General features: G+C 37.3%; 1 protein-coding gene across 1 annotated transcript; it reads left to right on the top strand.

The window, feature by feature from the left end:
• On the top strand, positions 1-27,438 carry LOC113226153 (glutathione hydrolase 6-like). Its single transcript, XM_026458684.1, has 10 exons — positions 1-156; positions 3,034-3,127; positions 14,251-14,423; positions 16,741-16,892; positions 20,085-20,282; positions 21,671-21,807; positions 22,047-22,218; positions 23,954-24,067; positions 24,758-24,873; positions 26,524-27,438. The coding sequence occupies exons 2-10, from the start codon at positions 3,091-3,093 to the stop codon at positions 26,820-26,822; spliced, it is 1,398 nt and encodes a 465-aa protein (XP_026314469.1). The 5' UTR covers positions 1-156; positions 3,034-3,090; the 3' UTR covers positions 26,823-27,438.
• The last annotated feature ends 74 nt before the right edge of the window (positions 27,439-27,512 follow it).

The raw sequence follows: 27,512 nt of genomic DNA, 5'->3' as shown, positions 1-27,512 counted from the left end.
ACGACCGAACGCGTCTTCGTTCTTTAAGAACTTTAATAATTATGTTTTAAATCGTTATGTTATAAGACCTTCATTCATTTTTCAATAAATGAAGTTTTAAGTTAGTGTCCTAAACAATAATAGTGTTATTGCATTAAACAGTTTTGCGTTTTCAGAGTAAGTGTTTGTTTTTCTTCAATTTGTTGTCGTGTCTTGCATACCGGTGTTATACATAGATTAAGGTTATGCAAAGCTTCTGATTTGTATTGATTAACTTACTTTAATGGTAAGTTGTACTTAATTACGAGTATGTTAGACTTATTCAAGTGTATTTATTTATTTATTATTTATTAATTTTAGTACATAGTGTTAATAGCAAGTGTAATATCCAGTCTATTATTGATCGTGCTCTATTTTTATAATAATAATGCTTTTGCAAAGAGATCAATAAAAGACTGAACAAAATTTATGTAAGTGTGAGAAGCGAAAATAATCTCTACTCACCCCTTTGGTATAATTGATAAGATAATTATCATTGATTTTTATTACTGCAAAGATCTTGATGAATATTTTATTATAGGTAATTATTGTTTTTTTTTTTTTTTTACAAAATGCTATAGCTAGCAATGTCGTGCCATTTGTTTGTATCAGACGTACACAATAGTATTCAATGTCAATTTTAAAAAGTCACAAACCTAATCGCTTTCCCAAATATTTTTCTTAGTTTTTATTTACTTATCGAGTTCTTAGGTTTTCGCGATTGTTACACATAGGAAATGAAACTATTTTTCCGGATTTAAATCGCGTACTTATATTTGTTTTTTCAAACAAACTAACGTTTCGGGCCCTTAAAAGGACCCATAGTCACGATTGAGTCAAGTAATAATACCTCACTCGGAAATCTCGAGATAATTAAAAATAAAAGATGAATAATCTCAGTATAGAGTACAAAAAAAAAACAACCTAAAAGTCATTCATCCCCTAGTTTGCCACCCTTAGAAGTGGAACATTTTCTTCAAATTTAAATGGGACCACTTCTGAGGCACCCTCTTTCCAACTAGGTATATCTTTACTGACAATTACGAAACTATTTTCTGATTACACTACCGTAATAAAATGATTGTTATACTCTATACTACATTCAAGAGCACGTCAAGCTTGACACTGCACTTTGGAATGTTCGTATCCTAAGCTGCATAGAGTTGGATTTAAATATTAAGTGTCAAGCTTGATGTGCTCTTGACCCTGTACAAAAAGACAAGTACGGTAACTCCAAAGAAACAGCAGCGTGGTTTATATGTGTACGGGTCCGCCGCGTGCCGTGTACGGACGCACACATTCGCATAATCTCGCGATGCATTCGCATTACATAACGCTGGTCGTCACACGCACCTTTCATTGTCATGCGAGTGTGTGCGTCCATACACGACGCGCGGTGGGTGAGCACACATACAAGTCGCTACGTTTGTATGAAGTTACCATACTTGTCTTACTATACTATAGTAAAATTAGTTACTCGCTGTAGGCCGAATCATCGGGGCGGGACTGCGATATTGCAGCTTCTCTCTCACCTGTTTAATTGAGGTACGCACGTGACGTGGCATGTCCGTTATCGACAGAAACAAATAACTCACTAAGGGCGCGTGGCGGCCAGGGCGGTCTGTGTTACACCTTAGGAGTAATTTATTTATTTATTTTTAGGAAGATTTACAGCGAATTTTTAACAATAAATAAATGTTGAATAACAGGTAAAAATGCTAATTAGAAATCTCCACAAGTAGCACAAGAAATAAGTTAAGTTTTTAGTCTGCAGAAACTAAAACATTATTATTGAAACGTAAACATCATAATATTATTTTATACATTGAGTACAAGTACAATTGCCAATGCAGGGAAAAAAATTGAAAAATATTAAACCCTATATAGCCCAACCAACAACACGCACATCTTAAAGACTGGAAACAAAATAATGAGAGATAGATAATTACGTAAAGTATTGCTTAGTAAACGTTCGTCGAATCAAGCCTACACTAGTACTGAACAGATCTATGATCTGATAAAAAATAAATTTTCCTATTATTATAATTGGTCTTCGCCCCGGGCACACACAGCACCGGTCGACGCTTGACACTCAGCTGATTAGTCCTAAAGGATAATTTAGACAGTAGTTCCGAAGAGTCAATTTTACTGTTTATTATGCTATACAGGAAGCAAATGTCTGTCATTAACTTTTCGTCTATAATCGAGAGGTACAAAATGATTACGCTTACAACGCTCCACATAGCCTGCCGTTCGCTGTTTTGTCTTATAATCTGAATACCTTAAAAACTGTTTTACATGGCTTCAATACGTGATTTCTAAACTCCGTATCTAGGGTTCCACATCTGAGAAGCATATTCGAGAACACTGCGTACAAGAGAACAGTACAATATTTTAATAGGCTATAAGTCGGTAAAATCATTGCACGCTCGCATCAAGAATCCCATGGCTCTATATTTATTAACTGCTATTGCTAAATGTCGAAGTTTTTATTTTAGAACCATTCCCGTTTCAACGTTGACCCTGCCACAATTGATAGTTTTTATGAAAATCATATTTCACGTCGAAACTAATATTACAGCTCAAGTACGTATCTATGAATGAAAAAGTTTATATCTTTCTTCTTAATACTTAATGACATTAATGTTGGGACTTCGTAGTAAGTATTATCTACCTGTGGCAGGAAGGAACGATCTTTCACTTCAATTTAGTAATATAATAACAATTAGTTGAATATATAAAAAACAATCTATATCGATAGCATTTATCGACTGCAGTAATGCACGGCCCTTCGCTTAAACAAAAGGAGAGAGAGCGCAATATCGCTATGTGCAGCGAGTAAATAATCTTACTATAGTTTGTTATAATTATAAGTACAAAGATCGAACGCAGAGAAAATCCTTTGATTTACCAACCTAGGGCAACCGCTCTACCCATTTTTATGTTTATTTCCTTTTTATTCTTTGTTTTATTAACATATTGCTTTTTCAACGAAATTAATAATATTAATATCAGTTTTCAGAGTTGGATGGATAAGGACACCACTACAGTAACCGAAGGTTGGCTATCAACATGCAAGCCAACTCCTCGGACATGCAGCCACCACCAGGTTTGTGCAATAAAACACTGCTAAACGCAATGCCCTTCTTAAAATAAGGCGATAATCGGATTACATAGACAAAAGTTATATATAACAGTGAAATGGCCCGTAACTATAACAATAATGTAACCATAACGAACTAAATAAGAATGTAAGTGTAGAACAAAAGTGAATGATGAGAGTGAAGAAAATAAACATAACATAAAAGTGAATAAAAAACGGTGGCAGGCAGTGTTTGGACAAGTTTGTTTATGTTTTAGATTTTTTTTTTATTATTACGTAAAACTTATTTAATACACTCTCCTGAGAGGACATCCGTGCCCTGCAGAGAGACGTATGGGTTGATGATGATGAGTTAAATTTTTATTAGTAACTAATTGGTTAAAATTAGTTTATCCCTAAATTCCCTCGAAATTTTCAATAGACAAAATCCCACGTCTAAGTACAGAGTGTGGCGCCCCCACGGTTATGAGAGACGGAAGGAAAGTATTTTGAATATTGTAGAAGCTTGGACTTGACCTGGAATGACACAAGAGGACTACTAATTGCAATACAAGGAAGCGTAGTCGGGTATTTAGTATTTACAGGTACACCAGATGTCGCGACGAGTAACTAATTTGTTTTACATTGTCGAGCTGCAATTTTTCAAATGCTATTCTAATTTCTAGTGATAACAAACAAATTAACCAGATGACACTTATTGCTACGTCATTTTTATGGATACTGCCGGCTATTTTTTATTTTGTTTAAGATTAGCTCCATTTACCCATGTTCATCGTTAAACTTAAGAGTTATAATCTTGTCGGTGGAGCATCTTCCAGTCATCTCTCCTACAAGTATCCAGGATCGTTCTTTTCTCGTTTACCATTGTCAATACTTCCTCATTAGTTTTCTTTTCTATCCAACTTATGCCCTTGATCCTCTTCCAGCATCTTCCTCCAGCAACGCTTGCTACCCATGTTAGCAAGCGCTAATTTTTAAATAAGTTTGTAACACACGATGCTTTCTATATTTTCCATATTTTTCTTAAAGTTCACGAAATGGTTGTAACTCATGCAAGATCAATATTTGAATTGGATTTCATTAGCGCCATCTGTATAGAATAGTTTAGAAATAGGTAATATTGCATTCAAATACTTAAAAATAAAATAATGTCGCAATGAAGCTAAATATCTTATAGTCTAACTTTTTTGAAGAAGGAGCAAATTGACATATGTAGAGTTGCCAGTTTTCATAAAATTTTAAATAGTAATGTAGTTATTGTCGATTGTTTTATCGATAGATTGTGAAAGAAGATAAAATTATACTAAAAATGACTACATTGTGAATGTTACGACGTTCTAATTATTACTAATTGAGTTATTGTCTTCATTATTCTTATTTTAACAGTTAGCCTACTATAGTATCGAGATAAATTTTTATTCATTTACATTTTAACAAAAATAGCCAGAAGTGATTATCTATATTGAATTTAAATTAAAATCTTAGTCTTAAATACAATGTATATATATATGAACTTATAAAAATTGACAATTGAAATGAACTTGTGCTCAATAATTGGATGAATAAGAGGGTCGAGGATGATTGAAATGAAACAAGTTCAGCTATTTATTCCATAAGCGTGACCAATATTCAGTCGATAGTCGATAGAATATTTATCAACTGCAATCACTAGCTGCTCGCAAGCGGGCAACACTTTAGCACATTGAACTGTCATTTTACTCCGTCTTCAAAAAGACAGACTGTACAATATTTAAAGTACCTACTTTGTATACGTTGTACCCTGTATATAAAAATTGTTAGTAAAATTATACTTTACGTCCTTAACACATCGTTACCGTCACTTGATGTTATATAAAAAAAAAGTTGACAAGTCCCATTTACCTGTAATTTTGGGCTTACCGTTCAAAACCGTAAGGCTCAACTCATGTCATGTTTTTCGCCTACAGGATATTCATCTGTATTTTTCCATTATTAAGGTACGGACAACGGCACATCAGACTACACATTTTTGTTCAAAACTCGCCTCCATTGCAACGGAACAAGATACGTCAATGTGTAGCTTGATGTGCTAGCGTGTGTACAAACGAGACGAACTCTTTCACAAGGATTTTAAATTAAGATAACCTTAAATCTAACAGTGGTTCACCGCTCTTATATAACTAAATAACATTTTTTTAAATAACGCACACACTCAATATACAATATTGCTACAACAACAATACACATAACATTGTGCAAAGCTCGTGATAATTAATGAGCATTAGTGATATTATCACTATCTATTCATTCTATTTCAGTTGTTTCCATTAGTTTACTAATTAGCATAATCATAAGGACTATTGAGTGTCATCATAATCCTGCATATCCCCATCAATTAATACCTGATTTAATAAGTTACTTTGAGGATAGTTAAGTTCTTGACAGGCTAAGAGATTTCCAGTTAGAAAAATTTGTCCTAAAGGGAAGAATCGTTAGTCGTTTTAAGAAGTCACCACATTTATTAATAGGTACGCAATTAAGTGTGAAACGATCAGAGGAAGGTTTATTTCCACGCAGTAAGAACGAAAAAGACGTTGCGCTATTCCGCTCGGGCCATCCCGTCATGAAACACATTACGTCTTTTTCGGCCTTATTTCATTTTTTAATGATACCCAGTGGCGGGACGAACAAGTCGAGCTCCTGGTGTTAGCCAGCAAGCCTTTCCAAAGCAGTTACAGTGGCACTTAAAGCCTTAAATAGCAAAGATCTGAGCGACACTGCCACTGCGCCTATCACTCTGAGATTGACAAGTCCCATGTACCTGTTATTTCACCAGCACCTTTAGAGCATCCGCGCACTACGTCCGATTTGTATAAGTTCCGAATCCGAGAAATGGCGGTCCGAAATGTCACAGGGATCATTTTATCTCTAGGTGTACAAGTGATACTGGTATTTTCCCGGATTCGAGTTGGATTTAGTGCACCAGGGACATTCGAAGTGGGTTGGAGTTTTCTAGATTTGTATAGTCTCTTATTCGGAAGTCAACATAATCATTTATTCCATAGGTAAAATTTTTACACTTGAAAACATAATTTTTTAAGCTACTGCTCGTTCTACTACCCCGACCTCCCTGAGAAGAACGAGCAAGAAACTCTAGGGATTGCTCTTTTCAAATAAACTTAAATGTTACAGAATACATTTTGAATCTTATTTGTTTGGACTCATGTTGTCTTTCCATACATCTTTATCTAACACGTAGTCTACAATTTTGTAATCATCATTCCACTGCTGAACATAAGCCTCCTCATAGAACTCTAGTCACACTAGAACAAGTCGCGCTGCTATATATGAGTTACCATTGTCTTATTATACTATGGTGATACCCCGGTTTGGCAAAAAAGTCATTGGTTCAAGTCCAGCCAGATCGAAAGAATGTGAGAATGATGTGTTCTTTGTATTAATAATTATAAGAAACTAGTGGAGTAATTTGCCAAAAAATAATTGAATATCATGGTGCTAGTAGCTGTAAAGGTACCTGGCTGAGTGAAGAAATAGATTTCTCACAGACGGCGCTACGGCGACAAAGTCGTTAAATAAACCAAAAGAAAGATATGCAACAAGCACATAGAAAAAAATGCGTAAGGTCCGTTGGTTCGTTTCATGAATTAACTGGAATATCGTCCAGCACGGTTTGCTAGAAAACGCTGTTTCGAATCCAGCCGGACCGAAGGAATTTTCTTAGTATTCGATCTTTGTGTTAATAATTATAACAAACTAGTGGAGTAATTTTACAAAAAAATAATTGAATATCATGGCAGTAAAACAACGAGATATTCAATAGAAACTTAAAAATTACTATTTACTTAATTAATTCTCCTGAACAGAAATAGCTTTTATAAAAATAAGAGATATCAGATCTAACGTCGTCGATTATTTCGGTAAAACATCGAACAAAAGATACCGTTAAAGCACACAGTAACCCACGTTGTATCTAAGGTACATAGTAGAACGCTATCTTAATAAAAATCTTTCATTTCCGGCGCCGAACCGCATCGCCATCGTCCGCTGCACCGGACCGAACCGCCCACTGTCCAACTTCCGAATAACTCATTTCCTACAGATACCGATTATTGTTGTATTACTTTTTTATTTTTATCGAGAAATTTTATATCCGAGGTTAATGGAATTTCTGGATAAGTCGTATTTAAGTTGTGATAAGTTGAGCGATATGATTTCAAGCACTAAAGATCATACTCAAGTCCTTGCCATTAGGGTCGTATTTCCAGTGCTTGAAATCATACTCAAGTCCTGACTTGAGCATTGAGTAGAGTTCTGGAATACGACTCTCAGACTTCACTGAGATTACATTGGAATTATCTCCGTGGTCGAGTGGCTTGGAGTTTTCATGATCGTCACATCTGAAGTCCAATGTAAAAAACAATTTTTTCTATATTGTCTCGGGTCTGGGTTTGTATGGTACCGTTCGTTGTTTCCGATTTACTTAGCACAAGTGCTTTATAGGAATGAAACTATTTTTCCGGATTTAAATCGCGTATATTTGTTTTTTCAAACAAACCGACGTTTCGGGCCCTTTACAGGTCCCATGGTCACGGTTGACTCGTCGTCGTCGTCGTTGAAACGTCGGTTTGTTTGAAAAAACAAATATACGCGATTTAAATCCGGAAAAATAGTTTCATTCCTATGTATAACAATCGCGAAAACCTAAGAACTCGACAAGTGCTTTAGTTACATACTTTGGTATCAGAACAACGGATGTGATGTTGTCTGCCTCCCTGCCCTATAAGTGCCTCCGTGGTCGAACGGTTACCATGCAGAGGTCCCGGTTTCGATTCCCGGTAGGACAAATTGAGAAATGAACTTTTGCAAATTACTTCTGATCCGAGTTTTATGAGTAGTATCTCAGAGTGAATTCCGCTGCTCTGGTACTCATAGAATACTTATTTTAAGTAGCAGTAGAGTTCCTTTTGAAAGAGTTTCTCCAGGGCTCTACTGCCACTTTACCTATCTCAAGCCGGATTTACATTTGTCTGACGTGTCGTATCGTGACGCGTCAGAACGGTATGGGTTTCCTACACACAGTACAAGTCACGTCAGACTGCGACACATTAATATAAATCTAACCATAGTAGACGGCCTCCGTGGTCGAGTGGCTTGCACGCCGATTTTCATGGTGTCGCCATCTCTGAGGTCTCGATCCCCGGGCGGGTTAGTGTAGTCTCGGATCTGGGTCTTTGTTATACTATCGTTGTTTCCAATTTTCATAACTCAAGCGCTTTAGCTACTTACTTTGGGATCAGAGCAACGTATGTGGTGTTGTCAAACACGACACGTCAGACAAATGTAAATTCGGCTTGATCAGCCGCCAAGCAGTAGTGTGACCATTATTGCGTTCCGGTTTTGGACGTGCTGATGGACTTACAGGCACATGGGACTTCTCAACGTGACGGGCACCATCAGATCTTTGCGATTTAACTACTATAGTAGCAGTAAAGCAATAATGTTAGCATGCGTTCCGGTTTTGAAGGGTAAGGGTACTGGTGAAATTACAGGCACATGACTTATCAACTTATGTCTCTGGGTGACGGGCGCAGTGGAAATGCTCCTCAGATCTTTGCGATTTAAAGCTCTGAGTGGCACTGCACCTGTCATGGACAGGCGTGTAGCTTACCATCAGGCGTACGTTTTGTTCGTCCTAACACTTGATATCATAAAAAAATTTAAAAAAACTATTGACAGTGTAGCATTTACCACCAGTTACTTAGTATCATGATCATCATTAAAAAAACCTCCGCTTGTTGATAGTGCACACTTTGTTGATAGTGCATACCTGGCGTCGTTTACTCTTCGCCCATCACAAGGCACCTTGAGTGCTCTTACCACTTACAGCATAATGTGCTGCGTTCTAACGTCGCACATGGTACATGTCGAATGCATTTAAAGCACATATACAGGGCGTTTCACGGCTATGCCACATGGAGGGAAAGTACCTTAAATGGATGTACTTTACCATAGATAGAAAACTTTACTGACAAAAGACTTTATTTTGATTTTAAAATCAATTCGAACTGCATTCAAAGATTTTTAAATAATCGCCTGTCTGAGCCGGGAGTCAAACCCGGTAAATGTGAAAAAGCAAACATCCACCCATTTACTAAACTGATCGAAAGCCTCATAAGGATTATTTGCTTCTTAGCATCTTAAATAAAAGCAAGACTATGAAATTTGACATGTAATTTGAAATTTGGTTCAGGAAAATGAACCTGTAAGATTTAGTTTACAGGAACCGGTATGAGAATGTGCATGAGTTACAGACTGAACTTGGACGTATTATTTTAAACAAACATAAACTTACAAGTTTTTAAACATTTTAGTTGTCAACAGTACTTAATGCAAATGAACCTGACAAAAAAATATTGATACAGAATTTATTTGAATCAGGTTCAAACAAACCGGGGGTATAAAGGTGGTTTTTCACCGGCGAGACGAGACGAGACGACGTGAGACGAGAGACTCTCCTAGCCCATCTTCAATGGAAAAGGTCTGGATTGACGAGGATGGGCGAGGCGAGAATTGAAATATTTGTTGATGTAACATTGAACAGTATTACTGCCTACACAGAGTATTATATTTTGCAACGGAAACACGATTTCTCGCGCCAAACTCATGATGGCTATGAATATCCATCGCGAGATTAATAAAATAAAATAAATAAATCATTTATTGTCTCAGAATAACATTTTTTTTTTTAATTTATACATAGCAAAGAAGTCAAAACAGTAAAAGTAAATTGAGACAAAAGGCTTAGACTCAACTTATGCTGAAACGACGATGGTACCGTGCAGCGCTGTTTTTCAGCCTCTGCCTACTCCCTTATGTTATTGAGCGGGAGTCATTGCTACGAGGGCTTTCATCTTATATCTAATCCTTATAAATTAGCTCGTAACGATATCCAAAATAACAAATGCACATAAGATTATAATTACAGTTATTGGCATAATAATAATTAATGTCTAAAAAAAGGAAAAGAGAAAATAATACAAGTAAACAAGTTCATGGGACTCGACATTGTGAGTATACGTGTGCGTGAGTGTTATGTCTTTTGTTATTTCAATAATTATTTAAGTTTTATGCAGCAAGTTGTCGTGGGGTACGTACGATTTGAGATTTAAATAAATGATAGTTTCATCACCTGATTCTTTTTCCGTTAACATATTTAATAATAATCTACGAGACATACACCATTAGCGTATTTATCGCTAGATGAACTGAACAGCGTTGAAGATTCACTAACCACAACCACAGCGCGAGCTCGCGATGGCTCGCGCGAGCTATTAATGGCAATAGGCCTGCGACATTTCAATTCTCGTCTTGTCTCGCCTCGCCGGTGAAAAACCACCTTAACGAATGAACCCAGGTTTAAATAATCAAATTGTTTTAAGAAATTTGTCAAACGAAAAATGCCATTAGGTAGGTAGGTTGAGAATTGGATTGTATTTGTTTTGTGTATATATTACGCGATTACTCCGACATTCCATTCAAATTTGAAGAAAATATTCCACCTCTAAGGGTGGCAATTTAGGGATTTAATCCGGTTTATTGGATTTCACCCACTTTCCGTTACCGGTTTTTAATAAAACTTTGCAAATAGATAGAAAATTCCGCATACTTATGAGGTAGGTCGTGAATTTTGTCACTTCACTACTGAAGTTGCGACGTAAATGACAAAAGTGATACCTAGTATAATATAGCTCTCTAGTGACTACAATAGTTTCCAAATAAGTAGGTATAATACAAGTATAAGATCTTTGTATTAATAATTGTAACAAATTAGTGGATTAATTTCACATAAAAATAATTGAATATCAATTCAATAAAAATTTAATTACAATGAATAGCAACATCTCTAGCCGGGGCAGGTAGCTGTAAAGGTATCTAACTGAGTGACGAAATATCATAGGTATCTCATAGATGGCGCTATGGCTAAAAAGTCGTTGAAAACCAAATACAAAGAGATACGAGGCAAGCACATAGAAAAATTCGTGAGGTCCGCTGGTTCGTTCCGTGACTTAGTTGGTATAGCGTCTAAGAAGACGTCGCGTCGGTTCGAATCCGGCCGGATCGAAGGAATTTTTTCTGAGTGTTCAATCTTTGTATTAATAATTATAATTCAAATATTTTGTACACCTAATATACATTCGTGTGAACTAAACTTATTTACCAACACCATTAATTAAGTAATGTCATGTTTTTTTATTATAAGAATAATGATTCTCGTAATAAGAAGTCATCTCCCATTAAGCTGGCATATACATACACGGAATTTGACCCCCGCACTCCCGACCCGCTTTCTGTGTGTTTCGCGCTTTAATGGCTTGACCTACCGCTCTTCAAGCTCACACCTCTGAGTTTCTCGAAATTTATGTGCGAAATTTACTTTGAAATTCACCATGAGTTTTTCGGTAAAGGAAAACCTCGTGATGAAGTCCCCAACCCGCTTTGGGCAGCGTGGCGGTAGCATAAACCTCGCCTGAGAGAAGAACCGTGCCCAGCAGTGGGAAGTACAAATGTAGATGAATTTTTTGGAAATTTAGGTTTCTTCCTTAAGTGTGTCATGGTGCATTTGAAGATAGTCGAGATCACCAATATACCATGCCATAAAGTAACAATGGTTGAATTGTTGGTTGGTAGATGACTGATTATATTTTGGTTGTAAAAATTATTTATATATATATGAAGAGTCCAGGGAATTAATGACAGGGAAGGAATGACTTTGATCATTCTGATCAAAGTCATTTGAGGAGAATTTCAGGAAAAAAATATTTTTTATTTTAGAACTTTTAATTATTAGTGAAAAAGACACCATCAAATTATTCCACCTTAAATAAAGACAATGCTGACATAAATATATGTAACGCTATGTGTAATCCATTACTACTAAAAACATTTATAATCCATGTTAACTTTTCTACCAAATGGTAGAAAAGTTTAAAATGGCTTATAAAATAGTCGTTTTAAATTAAATAGTCTATTTTTGAGGCCATTGAACCTTATTAGCCTTTTTCTGATTTGAGCAAAATACGCTCAGTGTTTAAGGGACTCAAAACGTGTTTTTAAGTGACTTTGATCATTCTTTCCCTGGCCTTTTCATGTTTGATGCATGCGTTTGTATGCTATGTTACAATATTTCATCATTTCTTTGCGTGCACCAAGTGTACCTGAATGTCGGAAGAGGGTTTGACATTGGCACGTCTAATAGCTGCTACATTTAGGCTCGCTATTATGATGTCAGTTGGCTATGGTTACCATATTTCATCTGGTAGAACTACTATAGTCCATCGTTGAAAAAAACAATGGCGAGAATTTAAAATCCTTCCAGAACTCTTGCAGAATGCCCAGCAAGTCTCACTGAAGTTAATGCCATTTTTTGCAAATTAATGCCATATCCTTTTGCCGTCAGTCGCTGCCTTTGAAAAAGTAGCTGTTGCTAAAAGAGTACAGACCACACTACAAACTCTGAACACAGTTTGTATGTAGCTTCGCTCTGCTGGATTATTGCTGGAGACCTCAGTAAATTCGAAATAAATTCCTCAATTGCAACAGCACGTTTATTCCATCTGAACACCGGGAGGAGATAGAGTGTGGCCACATCGCAAATTGATATATTAACTCTAACGTTAGGCAACTTAATGTAAGATATTTACTTCAATATTCCCAACAATATTGCACCTAAATGATTTATCAATAATTACAGGTTTCTTACCACGGTATGATTTTTTTTATTTTCCCGACATTTCGGAACGGTTACACGCTCCATGGTCACGGGTTGACTGGCCAGCGTTAGATGACAGCTTTAAGAACAGATATATCTGTCTACCTCCTTTCATAGTCAAACACACAGAGAGCGGATGCGGGTCAGGCTCGGGTCGGGTCCGCGGTAGGTCTAATTCCGTGTATTTATATGAACGGCAACACACCGCACGCGGCGGGCGCGTACACCCGTCTCGCGCTCGCGCACATCCGCTCTCTGTGTGGTTCACTCTTAAAGTTGTAGTAGGTAGTGAACGAGCGTGTAAACGTTTTTAACATCAGGTGAGGTTGTGACCAAGTGTGTGTCTAAAATTTACAACAAAAAACCTTTGCAAATGTGTTATCAACCATAGGTCTCACTCCCTCCCCTTCCTCCCTGAACACCGCAGCCATCGCAGCACTGTTTCGCGGAAGAAAAAGTTAAGGTGGTCCTATTTTGGCGACACCTGCGCAGAGAGAGAACCCTACCACCAACAGAAACCTTTTTTTTATGATACGTGATGGGACGAACAAGTCATGCGCCTGGCAGTTAGCGTCACGCCTGTCCATAACAGTTGCAGTGCCGCTCAAAGGGCACTGCCAGGGCGCCCGTCACCCTGAGACATAAGTTGAAAATTCTCATGTGCCTGTAATTTCACCAGCACCCTTACCCTTTAAATTCGGAACACAGTAATGCGAGCATTACTGCTTGGCGGCCGAAATGGGTAAGATGGCAGTACTACCCTGGACGAACTCTTTCACAAGGAGCTCTACTGCTACGAAACTCATGAAAATATCCACTATTGTTACCATCATAATTCATATAAATCATAATATCAATAAAATCATAATACCAACAAAACCAAACTCAAAAGTCATTCATCCCCTAGTTTGTCACCCTTAGAGGTGGAATTTTTCTTTCTTTCTTTTTGGGACAACTCCTGGGGTACCTTCTTTCCAATAAAAAAAGAATCATCATAATCGGTTCCCCAATGCACTCGAATTGAGAACTTCCTCCTTTTTTTTATATACAGGGCGTAACCGAGGGGTGCAGTGGAAATTCAAGGACGTAGAGAGTTACTTTCAAATTGCAAATTGGCACTGATATTTTTGTTGAATATTTCGTCTAATTAAATTAATTTCAATTTAAAAAATTACGATAATTCATCATTATCAATATTAAAATCGAGCTCGAACATCCCTAACCTTTCACAACCACTTGCTTTGAAGTTGTCAAAAATACGTGACGTAATAGATTTTGTTATTTATTTACTTTAAAAACTTCTACTTCTCAGCACATGTCACAAATATACTTGAACAAACATGACTTTATTTGTTTCCAGGTGTAGTGGAACTGCGCGAAGATGTCCCTCTCAAAGCTGGGACTTCTATGGGCGCCGATTCCGGGTCACAGTGTTGCGGTGGGGGCCCTAGGTTTATTTTAGCTTGCTTCGCTGTTTTATCCGTTGGCATCACTTTAGCTTTGATGACACAAATTTACTATGGAGAATATGAGGTGAGATATGTTTTTAAGCACAAAGTTAGAATTCTCTCTCTCTAGAGCGAACAAACCTACCTAAAATATAAATTATTTCAAGCTACTGTACCTCTTATAAAAAACGGCATGACATTAAACTGTTATAAAATGTTAAAACAGAAAAATACATGGAAGCTATAACAAAAGATTCTGGTTGTTGAAACTTGTTTGTTGAAAAAATATAACACATGCAAGCCTGCCTGTATATCAAACCAATATTGTTTACTCAAAAGAAACACCTCTGTATGACAACCCCATGGTGTCATATAGTAGTACTTTGCCTTTTTATTAAATTCTTTTAATAGCGCGCACATGACGCCGTAACAATTAATTCACATTTGGTTGTAAAATAAATAAATTGTAGTTTCAATTTATCAAGTATTCCAATTGTACCGTTCAAACGTTTGTCACTCATAATTATTATTATTATGGGTAAGCAAATTAGACTTGCAATCGTCAAAACTATCTATTTTAGTAAGGCAAATTCCCCTTAGAAGAACATGTGAGAAATCATAACACGTAGTCCTGACAATAGAATTGTTTTAATGATTGCCATGGTGGTAAAAAAAAATTGCCAATCGGCATAAGGTACACGCCGATTGTTGCCCAGGGTGCGCCTCTTCGCGGGAAGGCTCCTTTCGTGCCGTCCACACCCATAATCAAATCAAAATCAAAAATCATTTACTTCAGAAATTAATCCATATCATTTGTTAGTCACAGGCACTTATCAACTATGTTAGTACAAGAATATTTAACAAATAGTAATAATTATAGATAAATATATATTATTTTATAAGAACGTACACAGGTTTATGAAGGGCATCCCACGCCTCCAAAAAAGGACCGTCCAGCCTCTCCGCCACCGTGGCCAGGAGGCTGTTGGAGCTGCCGCGCACGCGTCTTCTCAATGATGCCATGCGTTTGCGCATTATGGCATGGAAGCCATCAATCTGCGTTTCCGCGAATATTCCAGATGCACTACAATGACGCGGCAGCCCCAACAACATCCTGAACGCGTTGTTATATTGGACAATGTAGAAGTAATTAATTTTTTACAAAAGTTTTCCTTATAAATGGATTTTTCTTTTGATAGGTATTACAATCAACAGTTATATTAGTCATGGCTTATAGTAATTTTGTCTTCAATATAGAGTGTTGGACCTTGACCCTATTATATTATGCTCAAAACTGAAGTCCTTTGAGATGCCGTATGTACATACGGCATGCCTGGCATTTCATCAAATGGGAAAAAAGTTGGAAATACTCGGAACTGTAAAGGAAAGAAAACAACAGTATTTTGGTCACGTAATAAGGGGCAATAGATACCGGATTCGTCAACTAATAATGCAGGGGAAAATCTAAAGAAAGCGTAATCGTGGCAGAAGGGAAACCTCGTGGTTGAAGAATCTGAGAGACTGGTTAACTTAAAAAATGAAACTCATGATGGTCGCCAACCTTCGTAGAGAAGCGGAGAAACACTAGGAAGAAGACATTTTATTTTTATTTATTTATTTATTAGATGTACAAAACAGTTTACATTCACTCCTTAACCAAAGCTTAAACATTACTACTAGTTCTACTCTTGAATGTAAACCTAAACATGTACATACAGCATGACCAATCATGAGTAAACAATTTTGTTTGAAATATAAATTGTTTGTAAATTAATATAAAATACTTAGGCACAAATAAAACTGTAACCTTAAATAAAATAGAATTACTATGACTATAACCATGAAAGAGAGAAACCGTGGTGGTTGTGGATACGATTGCGAAATCTTTTAACATTACCATCAATTATATCCATCCCTAAATCATCGCCAGGGTTAGCCATAAGGTCATTGTAGGCACGACACATTCTCGTCAAAGGGTTGTAAAAAGAAGTATTATTAGTATAAACATTCAATACGAATGATCTAGGAAGGCGTCGTGGATTGCACTTGATGTTAAAATTAATATTGGACAGAAGCGTTGACGATTTAGGGCTGCCGTGAAGCAATTTATGTAAATGTAGAAGATCCTGTACCCTACGTCTAGAATTCAAGGACATAACCTCAAAATGGGATAACCTCTCTTCGTAACGCGACAATTTGCGACCCATGTGTGATCTGTAACTTACTATTTTGAGAGCTCTGTTCTGTACGCCTTCCAAACGTTTAGAGTGAACCTCGTAGAAAGGTGACCATACGACACAGGCATACTCAAGAGTGCTTATAATTAGAGTATTAAACAGTGTAATAAGGGTCTTGGGGTTTTTAAATTTTAGAAATAACTCTTCAATTTGTTTGCTTTGCAGGTGATACCACATGGTTCTGTATCATCGTCCGCTGCCCAATGTTCGCGAGCCGGCACGGATGCATTGAAAGCAGGTGGACGTGCTATGGACGCCGCCGTGGTTGCCGCATTATGCCTTGCCGTGTTAGCACCGCATCGGACGTCTCTTGACTCGTACGTACCTAAATGATCTACTTATAAATAACGGACGTGTAATCAAGGAAAGGTCAAAAAACATTTTTTAGTAAAGCGCCACCTAGATGCATTTGCTTGAACTACGGTGTTGACGAAAACTATAAGTATTCGTTTAGCACCTACGTCGCGGTGCGAATGGGAACAACGTGTTTTCACATTAGTATTTGTACAACGTAATAGATGGCGCTATGCGATACAAACGTACAACAAAATTACTATGAAATGTTAGCATTTGTGGTTGAATAAAAATAAATAAACCGTGGGAGGATCAACGGTGACTTAAAATATTGCTTCACATTATAGTTTTTATGATCACATAAATATTCCCTAAATGTGTCACACACAGTTTAATTTTTCTTTCATTTTTCTCACCTACATCGTTTTTGTTACTTACACCTAGAATTTACAAGAGAAGCTCGATGTGATCTGAATAGCTGCACGATTTTTCTAAATATTGAAATAATAAACCTACACGCAGAAGACGCAACGTGCGCAAATCTATTACCATAAATTCGAACTTTGAAAGATGGTAGTATCTTATTTATTTAAATTTCTGTGATGGTAATGAACATGAACGTAAACAACAGCGAAAATAAAAAAATATCCATTTTTAGCATTTTGTTGAGAATAACATTGTGTATTTTATTTTTGTATAGAGTATTAATATAAGCGACTTTTGCAAGTGGGAACCCCTGAAGAGTGTATAAAAGTTCCATACAAAAATCATTCCTCTCAGGTTTTTACTTACACAACCGAATTACCTACATTAATAATTTTTTTCGTGTCTTGAGAGGTTCACATAAACTAATGTTGTTACAATATTTTTTTTATGTCACAATGTTTTGAAGATATTCATAATTATAATGTTGTTTACAGTTTGTCGAATTTATTACATTACGCTGTATTTTTGAGGAGTATATTATAGACTTTTTAACTTAAAATATGGAATAACCATTCAGGGGCCCAACTATGAGCTTATAAGCGGCCAGCCAAGTTCCATGCGATTCACTTGACGTGGTAAAACTGAATTGCTTAATATCCAGTTCTTAGGTTTTCACGATTGTTACACATAGGAAATGAAATTATTTACTTGGTATTTGGTGTAACGGGCTGGTGTGAAACGAAGAAAATGAAACTATTTTTCCGGATTAAAATCGCGTATATTTGTTTTTTCAAACAATTTCCTAACCTAACCTATTTCAAACCACAGAGGAAGATTTCTCAGTTCCTGAGACCCGTGAAATGTAACAGAGTGCGGTCTCTCTTATATTGGACAAACAAAGCGAAGTATTTGTACCCGCGTCAAAGAACATATAGCTGATGTCAAACACCGTCGCGTAAACAAGTCTGCAGTCTGCGAGCATGTCATGGATAAACCTACACATTCAATGAAGTTTGACAAACCCCAGGTCCTTGCAAAAGAAGTCCGTTATCTACCCAGGATGCTAAGATAGGCCATTCAAATTAAAAAATATCCTAATTTCAACAGGGAAGATGGTTTCTCCGTACCACCAGTTTGGGATCCAGTATTTTCTCTAATGAAAAATCCCAAACAGACATAAGACTGCAGTACTAATTAATATGTTTTAGTTTATTCTAATTTCTATTAATAATTAATAATAAATTGAGCTTAATAAAATTCATTCAATAAAATAATTTGTAAAACTTAATGTAGCGTAAATTGGAATGTTTCTTGTAAAATTAAAAATAAGGTATTCAATTAATAACTATTGTAACTATAGTGAAAAAATAGCGTGGTTTGCATCAATATTAGACATAACTGGTTGAAGACTGTACCACCTCAGTCTACCGTGACCATGGGACCTGTAAAGGGCCCGAAACGTCGGTTTGTTTGAAAGAACAAATATACGCGATTTAAATCCGGAAAAATAGTTTCATTTCCTATGAATTGCTTAAATTCGTATCATGACCTACACAAAGTTGAACGGGAATGGCAAGACTGGATGATGAGTTTTATTTTTAAAACGTTAATTATTGTCTCTGGCTGGTGACATCTACCAAAAGCGAGATGGAACTATATACTAAATCATATGAAAGAAATAGACAGATGTACTATACTGGGAGCGTTCAAGCACTATTAACAGATTGTGTTCAAAATGAGAATAATTATATTTTTTTATTATTGATTATACTTACTACGTTCTTTTGTAATATCGGCAACTTTTCATACTTTACAATTTGTCGTACCACAAAATTACATGTCAATTGTAAGTCAATGTGTCATGTCTAGTCATTATCATTGAAATGAATAAAGTGAGTTATTTGATAACATAATTGGAACGTATCTTGTATTCACACATTTTCATTGATTGCATTTAAGTCAAATTTGGCACTATTTAAAAGTTATTTTAATATTTTCGGTAAATAAAATTATCAAAATGATTAAAATTCCATTTAAAACATACAATAACATTCATGCCAATAATTTATCAAAAATACGTTAAAGATTGGAGAAAGATCGAACTAAAATTTTCAAAAAACGCTCAATAGTTAATAGTCTTTATTTATTGACAATTGGCTATATAGCCTACAAAGATAACAAATAATTGTGAAACAGAAAATATAATAAAACTTAAACGAAATATCTTAAAAATGTAACAAAATCTAAAAAAAGTTAGTCACAGAGTAATTTTTTTGAATTGCTTATTTTTACAGATGAGACCGCCATTTGCAAAGCAAATGGCACGTCATGACACGATTTTGCTATGAAAAAAAAGGTGAACGGATTTCGAATGGGGAACGTAAACTGCGTGGACAGTGAATTGTTTTTATGAGGTCATAGTACGAATTTGACAGGCAATACAACTTACAGGCATAAATAGGATTGCTCTAAGGGGTCATAGCAGGCCCCCTGTAGGATTGTTGAAGAAAATTGTTAACCGAGGTTTTCGCTTTAAGCAATTTAAGTTCATCATGATTTTATTTAGTTCGCTAGATGGCGTTATCTGAAAATTACTGAACTAAATTCATGATTTTTTCAAGGTGCTCAAAAACATTGACTCTCTATTTGGAAAAGTTGTAATTGTTTCTATACATATAGAAGACCAAACAATATACCCAGTCAGTCTTTTCACTAACAGTTCTCTCATGTGTTCTGTAGTTCCATGCAAAAGGAAAATTGGTATAATACCTAACCAATACAATTTGCAGAAGCGGTTCCCTCCTCTACTGGGAGTACAGGACATCACACAATCAGGCACCATTGCTAGCAGAATGGGGTGGTCCAAATCCCTTGGCAAAGAATGATACTTCTCCGCCACGTGCCCTTGCAGCATTGGCGTGGTTGCATTCCAACTATGGCGTACTACCTTGGTCAAGGGTTCTTCAACCGGCGATTGACATAGCCAGGTATAATGACTAGGTTTAGATTGACTTCTAATAATTTTTCCAGGCATTTCTACTAATTTAGGATGTGATCATTCAGTATGGGCAAGTAAGCTCAAGGTGGCTATTCCCGGTGTTTCTCTGCCAAACGGAATCAGAAAGAAGAATATATTCAAAAGTAACCAGAATAGCCAAACGAGCTCGGGGCCAGTCCAAAACCAGTTGACTGATCAAAACAAAGGCTCCTCTTCTTTCAAATTTTGCTCGTTTGTGAGAGGAAGAACCTTGAGATTGAACATCTAATGACCGGGCCCAATATTGTGGGAAACAAAAGCTGCGAGACTCCGCTGGCTCGGACTCGTGGAGAGAATGGCAGAAGATCGTGGCGTGAAGAGGGCTTATTTGGGACAACCGAAAGGACACCTACCGGTCGAAGGTCCCAGGAACCGCTGGAGCGAAGAACTCCTGAAAGATTTCAAGGACCACGGTGCTGGTGGCTGGAAGGAGCAGGACCATCTGCTGGAGTGGCAGAATCTGGTGTCGGAGTTCAAGACCCACTTTGGGTCACTGCGCCACCGAAGTAAGTAAGTGAGTGACTCAAAGTATAGGAACGATGGAACTTGATGACCAGTCATTAAAAAAGGACCGAAGAGGAACGTTGCTATATTAGAAAATAATTTAATAATTTACAAACTTAGATAATATCTAAAATGTCTGATGTTATCGTAAGTTTCTTTAGGCTTTCGTAAAGACGAGAGAAGACGTGGTAGCCCAATAGTTTGACCTACCGGCTCTCAGGCGTAGGTCATGGGTTCGAATCCGCGCTCGCACCTCTAAAGGTCGTATTCCAGAACTCTACCCAATGCTCAAGTCAGGATTTGAGCAGACTTGAGTATGATTTCAGGCACTGGAAATACGACCCTAATGGCAAGGACTTGAGTATGATTTTCAGTGCTCACTGCAATACTTAAGTCCTGACTTGAGTATTGAGTAGAGTTCTGGAATACGACCCTAAGTTTCTCGAAATTCGTGTGCGAATTTTGACATTTACCATTGTCGGTAAAGGAAAAGAAAACATCGTGATGAAACTTCCTCGTCGAAGAAAGTTCACAACCCTCGGGAAACGTGTGAAATCCAGCGTAGCCGACAATGACCTTAAACACTCGCCTAAGAAGAGACCCGTGACCAGCAGTGGAATTTATAAATGGGTTCATGACGTTGAAAGACAGGAAATCTGGAGAAGTAGCCTCAGGATAAACATGTTCTTTGGAAATATTTACCACGTCAAATACGTTTAATTTATATTGATACTTTGGTGCATATCTAACCTTATTTGGAAATCAATCTCGATTTTTTTAATATTCGCTTAATCATCTCAATGTTAAAGGTCTTACGAAGTTGAAAATTTGCAGAAACGGATTCAACGTATCAGATGGTCTATCAGCAGCTATCGAAGCCCAGAACGGCAAAGTTGTGGCTCCTGGAACGCCAAGAAATGTTCCCGACCTCGCCAAATATCTGGAGTCATTACAGGCGAACAGTAGCAGCGGTAAGTGGAGTCGTCAGTGAAAAAAAACCGCGAAACATTTCATAAAATCTCAAAAGCCTTTCTCCAAAAGTGTTCGATCTTTGTATTAATCATTATAACAAACTAGTGGAATAATTTCACAAAAAAAAATTGAATAGCAATTCAATAAAAATTTACTTGCATTTTATTTGCTAAGCGTATTTTTACGTCCCAGATTTATAAAATATGAAAGATGTAGGAAGGCAACCTTTCCATCCTAGAACTAGCCAAATTCTGGGATAGCGAGAAGGACATAGCTCGTAGCTCCCCCCATGGCATGTTCGCTGGATCATGGAAGATGTATGCTGGCGGCATGGGCGCAGCCGCTGCTGGGGCAGCTTTGGCTTCCGCGTTGCAGCCCCCTATACCTGATCCTAATACTGGTTTCCAGAAGTAAGTCTTGATACTAAATTCTGTCATTTACACTCCTCGTCTAATATAATACTATGTGGTATTAAGTTTCTACATAAGTGTACATGTAAATTTGAAACTATCTGTGAGATCTCTTTTAGAAAATAACCACCTTTACTCACCTTTTGTACAAGTAAGTAATATTTCTTTATGTTTGATGCAATAAAGAATATAAAAAATGTGATTCGTCATAATACTAGCTGATAGATTCGACTAGCTTAGCAGGTATTGATCTTTAGGTACACTGGGTACACATCTCCAGTATTTAAAAAAACATCTAAGTATTATTGTAAAAAAAAATTAACAGAATATTCCTCCAAGAGTGACCGATTGTAGTACTAGAAGTAACACCCCTGTTGGGTGTCGTGCGTATGAGAACAATTGGTCTTCGTTTGCATTTTAATTATGTAATATAATTTAATATTTAACGGACGGTGGTCAGATACATTATCACACATATTTTATTACATACATTTTCTGCATTTACAGTCAAAAGCACATTAAATTGAAAAGGTTGTAAACCGCCAATAGGCTGAGGAAATAAAAACGAATAATAATACCAAAAATTTAAAACAAAATTGCAATGATTGTAATAATGTGAAACAAAAAAATCAAAACGGTCTACGCGGACTGTGTAACATAAGGACTATGCGAATACGCAGTCCTCGCTGTTAATCTGCACCTCCTCCGTTTTGTATGCAAGTGAGGACAACTGAACACCTCTGAAAGGATTGTCACGCACTGCTGGCATCGCTTAAGCTTGTCCTGTAGATCGTAATGTAGCTTCGAGAGTCCTTATGGTGTCCTTGTGGAGGTTTGTCATTTCATGACGTATCAGGAAGTATTTATGATACTGTTCGACATTATAAACTTTTCCACAAAAATTTGTGTGATATATGTTGACCTGTTACATCCTTAAACGTGTATAAGAAACTATTGTATTTGTAATGTAGTGTGATGAGAGATAGCACGTCTGCTCGGTTGGGGAGTTTGGTAGAGAATGACGATGGAACGAAACAAAGTGAGAATGGCGAGGCAAAAGAACTAAATAACGATTCGAAATTTTAAAATAAGTGACCAGGAACCAGAGAATAGGTGATGAAAAGGTAGGATGACGACCGAGGAGGTCGCATCTTCACAAAGTTGCAATAACAACAGTACACTTTGGACTGTTGTTAATGCAACTGACATAGAGTTAAGTTTAAATCTTAAGTGCTAAACATGACGTACTCTTTGCCATTGAGGACTAAGGCGCTCCGCAGATGGAGCAACTTTAGTTGACACAACTGGCAACTTTTTACAAGTTTCCATTCACGGTTACCGGTTGTAGGAACTAAAAGGCCTAGTTGCCAGTTGCCGCAATTTTAAATAAACTTTCCAAATTCACGGTCAGAACTGATGCTGCGGCGGACAGAGAGGGATTGAAGTTGCTTCACGAGTTATGGTTGCCAGTTGCGGAAACTGGCAACTGGAGACAACCGGTACAAATTTGCAAGTTTCTAGTTACGGCAATTAAGATTTATTTAATCACGGATTTCGGCAATCGAAAACTGTAGTCCATTGCCGAAACTCTCAATTGAAGTTACTACGTCAGCGCGGTTTCTTGAAATTATATGAAAAACGTCATAAACAGCTAGTTGCGGGTTGCCAGTTGCCGGAACTCGATGATCAAAGTTGCTCCATCTGCGCAGCGCCTAAACATTTATTGTGATTACAGGGCTGTGATATCTCTTCAACAAGCAGCGATGCGTGACGAGTGGCCACCAATCGGGGGCGTCGCCACCGGATTAGCTGTCGTTGACAGATTCGACACTTATATCGCGCTTGTCATGTAAGTACTAACAAGTAATATCTTAATCGTGTTCAACGCTATAGTCGTCACAATGTAAGAGGCCCAATTTGACAGCTAATGAAGACAATATTATGTAACTTGAAATGCTATCAACGACAGAGTAAACAAACAATTATTAGGTTATTGGGCTTAAAAAAATACATTAATTTTAGAGAAGCATTACATAATTATGATAAAATATATTTCAAGCATTATTTTAGCACGAATTCTAAAATAAAATGCAATTTTGTCTATAAACAGTTATATCCTCAATCTACTTTTTTTTAAATAATAGTATTGTTATTATTAATACAAAGATCGAACACTCAGAAAAAAATCCTTCGATCCAACCAGATTCGAACCGACGTCTTCTAGCTTACCATGCCAGACGCTATACCAACTAAGCCACGGAACGAACCAGCGGACCTCATGAATTTTACTATGTGCTTGCGTTCAAAAAAAGGAGGAGGTAGTCAATTCTAGTGTGGTTTTTGTATGTATGTTACACGATAACTCCGACCGACATTTGTGGACTGATTTTGATGATTCTTTTTTTATTGGAAAGCGGGTACCTCAATAGTGGTCCCATTTAAATTTGAAGAACATACTCCACCTCTAAACGTGGCAAACTAGAGGATTTCAATAAAACTTTAATAAAAAAGCTATAATTTATTTAAATACTGCTCACAGGGGTCTCTCGAAACCGTTCGGCACGGGATCTACGGTCCCGGAAGGCTTTTTCAAAGACGAGCCAACATCTCCGCTAGACCTCGCTCCGGCAATCATAGTCGATGAGCACACATGTGGTTAGTATTATGAAATTCTAAACTCATCACGCAACATTTAAATCGATAGACGAGTCGATTGACAGAACTGCCACTTCACCTTATAATGAAACAACTTTGACCTTGATTGCTAGCTTTTTTATTTATGATACTGCAAGTGTTGGTGAGCGCCTGTCCATAATAATTGCAGTGCCACTCAGAGCTTTAAATCGCAGAGATTTCAGGAACACTGTCACCTCGCCCGTCACCCTAAGACGTAAGTTGACAAGTCCCATGTGCCTGTAATTTCACACACATTTAATGAAACACAGTAATGCTCATATTACTGGCTGGCGGCAGAATACGGAAGGTGGCAATAAAGCCTAGGACGAACTCTTTCATAAGGTTCTCTTCTGCTACTGAAATTGTAAACCAATATTGATTAAATAAACAATTTGTTCAGCTCGTAATTATTTGATTAACATACTAGACTTGTAATGTATTACCAAACAATGAATTTATCTCTAAATAAAGAAAAAATATCATAATCTCGTACCACTGAAATCTCTTCTATATTTCTATCTCTTTGCTATTGAAATCAATAGAATGATAGAATTACAGAAGAGTTAAGTGCTATTAATATATTTGTTTACGTATTTACCCTATCTATATCCATTTTTCATTAATAAAAGTAATGTAAGTAAAGTAAATCTTTTTTTATTGTAATTTCACAAGCACCCTTCGAATGTTTGCGTACTACGTCCGCTCTGTATTAATTTCGAATCCGAGACTACATAAATCTAGGTACATATATATAATCTAGAATACGCTTTCCCTTGAAAACCGGAACGCAGTAATGCTCACATTACCGCTTAACGGCAGAAACAGGTAAGGTGACAGTCACGTGACAGTACTGTAACTGGGGCGTAGCTTGGGATGCGTAGCGAGAGGTACTTTTATGAATATAAACTGGAATAATCTTCAAAATATACTTTATTGCACTTTTTTACACGCTTATAGTGTTGGGTTACACTTCGATCTCTTACTTCATTTTCCCAACATATTCTAATTATAAAACTACTCATTCAGCCAGTGATTCTACTCATAGAGTAGAGCCTAGACTACATGCAGTACTTCCCTGGACAAACTCTTTCACAAGCAGCTCAACTGCTAAATGACTGAGCCAGTCCAAAGTGAATTAATGAAGTGTGATTGCGTCAATTTGCACAAGCGTAAGTTTTATTTAAAGAACTTTTTCGATGCTTAATAAACAGGGTGAAATAAAAAAGCAAAAAAAGGCAAAAAGTGGAAATCAGAGTGGTGAAATTACAGGAAAATGGGACTTGTCGACTTATGTCTCAGTGGGACATGCGCAGTGGCAGTGCCTCTCAGATCTTTGCGATTTAAAGCTCTGAGTGGCACAGCAACTGATAAGGACAGGCATGTAGCTTACCATCACGCACACGCCTCGTTCGTCCCGTCACTTGATATGATAAAAAAAAAGGTGAACCGTTGTCAATATCTCATTGACATAAGCTGGGGGTTATTTGCTGCTGAAAATAATGTCACAAGGCACGATATTTGACCTTCGCAAAAAAGACAGACGAAGGCGTTACGCAGTGTGTCAAACAAAAGTTCCGTATAGATTCGTATTTAAAAAAGGTGTAATTAAGATCTACCTTCTTTCCACAGGTACCCGCTATATAATTGGAGCAGAATCGTCAAGCGCTCTGGCACAAGGAGCTGTATCACTTCTAACCGCCGGAACTGGTTCGGGTGCAGTAGAACAATCAAGAGTTTCTGTCTACGCAGGAGGCGTCCTCGGAATAGAGGCAACAAAAGAACCCCCTGAGGAACTCCCCATGAAGATACCACCGACGTTAGTTAATGCTACGAAGCCCTACCCGGCTGTAAACGTTGTGTTGCAGATTGGGGATCAATTGCAATCTCATGCAGATAGCCGAGGCGGCGGACTTGCGTCCAGGTTTTGAATTGCTTATCATAAAAGCTGATGTAATTTCCTTACTATATACACTGCAGTGGATTCAGTGACGCTAGCACCAAAGGAATCCAATTACGCTAAATCCATGTACTGGAACAATATTTACCATCTTTCCTATCACTAACTCATAAGTTAAACAAACGAGGGTAGTAATTGGCCGACGCCGCCTGCACGCGCAGCCGCATTGAGCGAATGGCCTGCCAGAACTTTAAGTGGGTGATAGACGTACGAGTAAATACGCGTACTTGTGGCTCGATGACCTTTTCACTCATGTGTCACCCTAAGTACGCGAATTTTAAAACTGCCGCGCAAGTCCATTAGCGATCAAACATGTTAAAATCTCGCATGTCCATGACATAGCTTCTCTCATGCAGGTATCTTGTTTAGCTATTATAGGTGTAACTAAGTGCAAGAGTTCTTCGTACAATGACTCGGGCATTCTTAAATAATTAATAAAAAAAGCAATCACGGCGCACTTTAGCACTGAGTAGTAGGTACAAATACAACGTCACGACACTGAGCGTAAAAAATCACTGTCACTATCAATTTGAGCACGGAAGAAAAAGACAATTGAAGTACCTTATGCCTCGATCGAGAACAGGGCGAAATGGCGTGCATTAGGGGAGGCCTATGTCCAGCAGTGGACTGCAATAGGCTGATGATGATGATGATGCCTCGA

This window comes from Hyposmocoma kahamanoa, unplaced genomic scaffold (genome assembly GCF_003589595.1).
Source record: "Hyposmocoma kahamanoa isolate Upper Pololo Valley unplaced genomic scaffold, ASM358959v1 182, whole genome shotgun sequence".
Classification (NCBI taxonomy): domain Eukaryota; kingdom Metazoa; phylum Arthropoda; class Insecta; order Lepidoptera; family Cosmopterigidae; genus Hyposmocoma; species Hyposmocoma kahamanoa.
Note: the sequence above shows the minus strand (reverse complement) of the source record. Positions and strands in the feature narration are given on the sequence as shown.

Bases quoted from the DNA above. Each gene is read 5' to 3' on its own strand.
- LOC113226153 (XM_026458684.1), top strand. From the start codon at position 3,091: ATGCAAGCCAACTCCTCGGACATGCAGCCACCACCAG. The intron at 16,893-20,084 runs GTACGTACCTAA...TACAATTTGCAG, and splicing joins CATCGGACGTCTCTTGACTC to AAGCGGTTCCCTCCTCTACT. The intron at 21,808-22,046 runs GTAAGTGGAGTC...TTTCCATCCTAG, and splicing joins ACAGGCGAACAGTAGCAGCG to AACTAGCCAAATTCTGGGAT.